This window comes from Budorcas taxicolor, chromosome 10 (assembly GCF_023091745.1).
Source record: "Budorcas taxicolor isolate Tak-1 chromosome 10, Takin1.1, whole genome shotgun sequence".
NCBI lineage: Eukaryota > Metazoa > Chordata > Mammalia > Artiodactyla > Bovidae > Budorcas > Budorcas taxicolor.
Window position 1 is genome coordinate 27038866 of NC_068919.1, and position 2403 is coordinate 27041268.

General features: G+C 52.8%; 1 protein-coding gene across 1 annotated transcript; it reads right to left on the reverse strand.

The window, feature by feature from the left end:
• Nucleotides 1–687: 687 nt before the first annotated feature.
• On the reverse strand, nt 688–2403 carry CHRM5 (cholinergic receptor muscarinic 5). The gene has a single exon (XM_052647095.1). The coding sequence runs from the start codon at nt 2401–2403 to the stop codon at nt 688–690; it is 1716 nt and encodes a 571-aa protein (XP_052503055.1).

Consider the following 2403-nt stretch of genomic DNA (forward strand, 5'->3'; position numbering starts at 1 on the left):
GGTGTGATCGGGTTCCAGTGTCCTTCCAGACCCGAGACTCTGAGGGGAAGGGTGGTTCTGTGGGGACCAGCCTGGCCTCCGTGGGTACCAGGAAGTGGCATCAGCTGTGAAAGGGAGGAGCAAGAGCTTCACTCAGATGTAGAAACAGGAAAATACACCACAGTACAGAACACAATAGCAGCATAATAAATACTGATCAGTTTATAAAGGAATAGAGTCCCAGAAACCAGCTGAATATCGCTCTTGTTAACAGGGGACACTGACTCCATCTTCCCGGTTTCCGCTGAGATGAGCCTACTGCATAGACAAACGTACTGCACAAAACTCTGGGACTAAGTTTCTATTCTCACTGTCCCCCACAGAAGGTTAGGCAGGAGGTCCCTCGGCCACTGGTCACTGTGACCCAGGGTGCCTGCTCCTGTGAAGGCGCATGAGTTTGGCTCTCTACTTCGGTGGCAAGCTCCAGTGGCATCAGACACTTTCGTCCTGGTCATAGACAAGGGCCATTCAGTATGGCAGCGATTGCGGCAGCCATAACTCCTTCCTTTTGACAGTAGACCTTGATCCTTTACAAAGTTCTCAGGGACTCAAAAGGACAGATGTCTTTTTGGAAAGTAAACCAGAATCAGCTTGCCCATCCTCAGGGGACCTTGATCATGGTTTTCCTTTGAGGGGAGTCGTTACTTTTCAGGGGAGCTTGCTGTTGCCCTGCCAGTACAACTTCTCTTCCACTTTTTTCTTTTTCCATCGGCAGAACAGCAGCATCTTAAAGGTCTTCCTGAAGGTTCTGTTGCAGAGGGCATAGCAAATGGGGTTGACAGTGCTATTGACATAACATAACCAGTAGCCCAGGTGCCACAGGGTGACTGGGACACACTTGTCGCAGAAGGTAGAAACCAGGACCATGATGTTGTAAGGGGTCCAAGTGATGATGAAAGCCAGGAGAATTGCACTCAGGGTCTGGGCAGCTTTCCTCTCTTTGACGAGAACCATCCTCTTTCGTTTGGTCATCTGATGGCTGAGGTTGGGATCGAGGCCTTTTGTTGAGGGGTCCTTGGACACTGGGAAGGAACACGGCATGATTTTTACCTTGCGGCACCCATTGTTGGTGTCATGGGTCCCCTCAGCTTTTACCACCAGTCGGAACTTGTAGGCCACCCACTTCTGACTTTTGGGCCCATGAGCAGCAGCTGGAGACAGGAAGTATTTTGGGGTGTCATAGTCATTTTTTTCACTTTGAGCATTCACAAAAGTCTGCTTGGTCTCATCAGCACTTAACTCTTCCCTTGGGCTTTCCTTGGCCTGACTCTTGTAAACCACTTGAAAGACAGGATCAGTGGTGGGCTTGTCCTCATCTTCTGAGGAGGGGTAGCTGCTGCAGGTGGTTAGCTGCTCGGCTTTGGCCCACTCAGTGCTCGGGCTCGGGGCTTGGGATGGCTTCCCAGTGATGGAGGTGCTCCTGCGGGAGGATGACCAGGAGGCCTGGTTCCTTTCCCTCTGGGCCAGGGTGGGCCGGGGGCAGCTGAAGCAGGACCTGAGCAGAGCCTGGTGAGCTGACTTTCTCTTCTCAGCTTCAGCCACGGAGTCTGAGCCCTGGAGGTCAGCCAGGTCCTTGGTTCGCTTCTCCGTTTCCCGGTAGATGCGGCAGTAGAGGATGGTCATGACAGAAACAGGGATGTAGAAGGCGGCAATGGCAGTGCCGAAAGTGATGGTGGGCTCAGAGAGGAACTGGATCTGGCACTCATCTGGAGGTACCGTCCGCTCCCCAACCAGGTACTGCCAGCAGAGGATCGCGGGGGCCCAGAGGACGAAGGAGATCAGCCAGGCCAAGCCAATCATGATGCCAGCCCTCTTTGGGGTACGCTTGGCCCGGTACGTGAGGGGTCTTGTGATCGAAAAGTAACGGTCAAAACTAATCACCAGAAGGTTCATGACAGAAGCGTTGCTGGCCACATAGTCCAGTGCAAGCCAAAGGTCACAAGCCAGACTCCCGAGAGCCCACCGTCCCATGAGGATGTACGTAGTGTAGAGGTTCATGGAGAAGATCCCAATGATGAGATCTGCACAGGCTAAGCTGAGCAGGTAATAGTTGTTAACTGTCTTCAGCTGGCTGTTGACCTTGAAGGAGATCATGACGAAGACATTGCCCACGATGGTGATCAGACTCACCACCGCCGTGACGGCTGCAATGGTGATGACCTCCCACAGCCCATGGCGTTCCAAAGGCTGGTGACTCACTGGGGTGCTGTTGACGGTAGATGCATTGTGGTAAGGTTCCCCTTCCATCCTGGTGCAAGAGTCTACATCAGGAGTCTTAGGTTCTAGACGGTTCTCTCTTCTATCCCACCTCTTCTGGTCAGCACCTGGAAGAGAGGGAAAGTCATTAGCTCCACTAACCAGCAT

Bases quoted from the DNA above. Each gene is read 5' to 3' on its own strand.
- CHRM5 (XM_052647095.1), bottom strand. From the start codon at position 2,403: ATGCTGGTTAGTGGAGCTAATGACTTTCCCTCTCTTCCAGGTGCTGAC.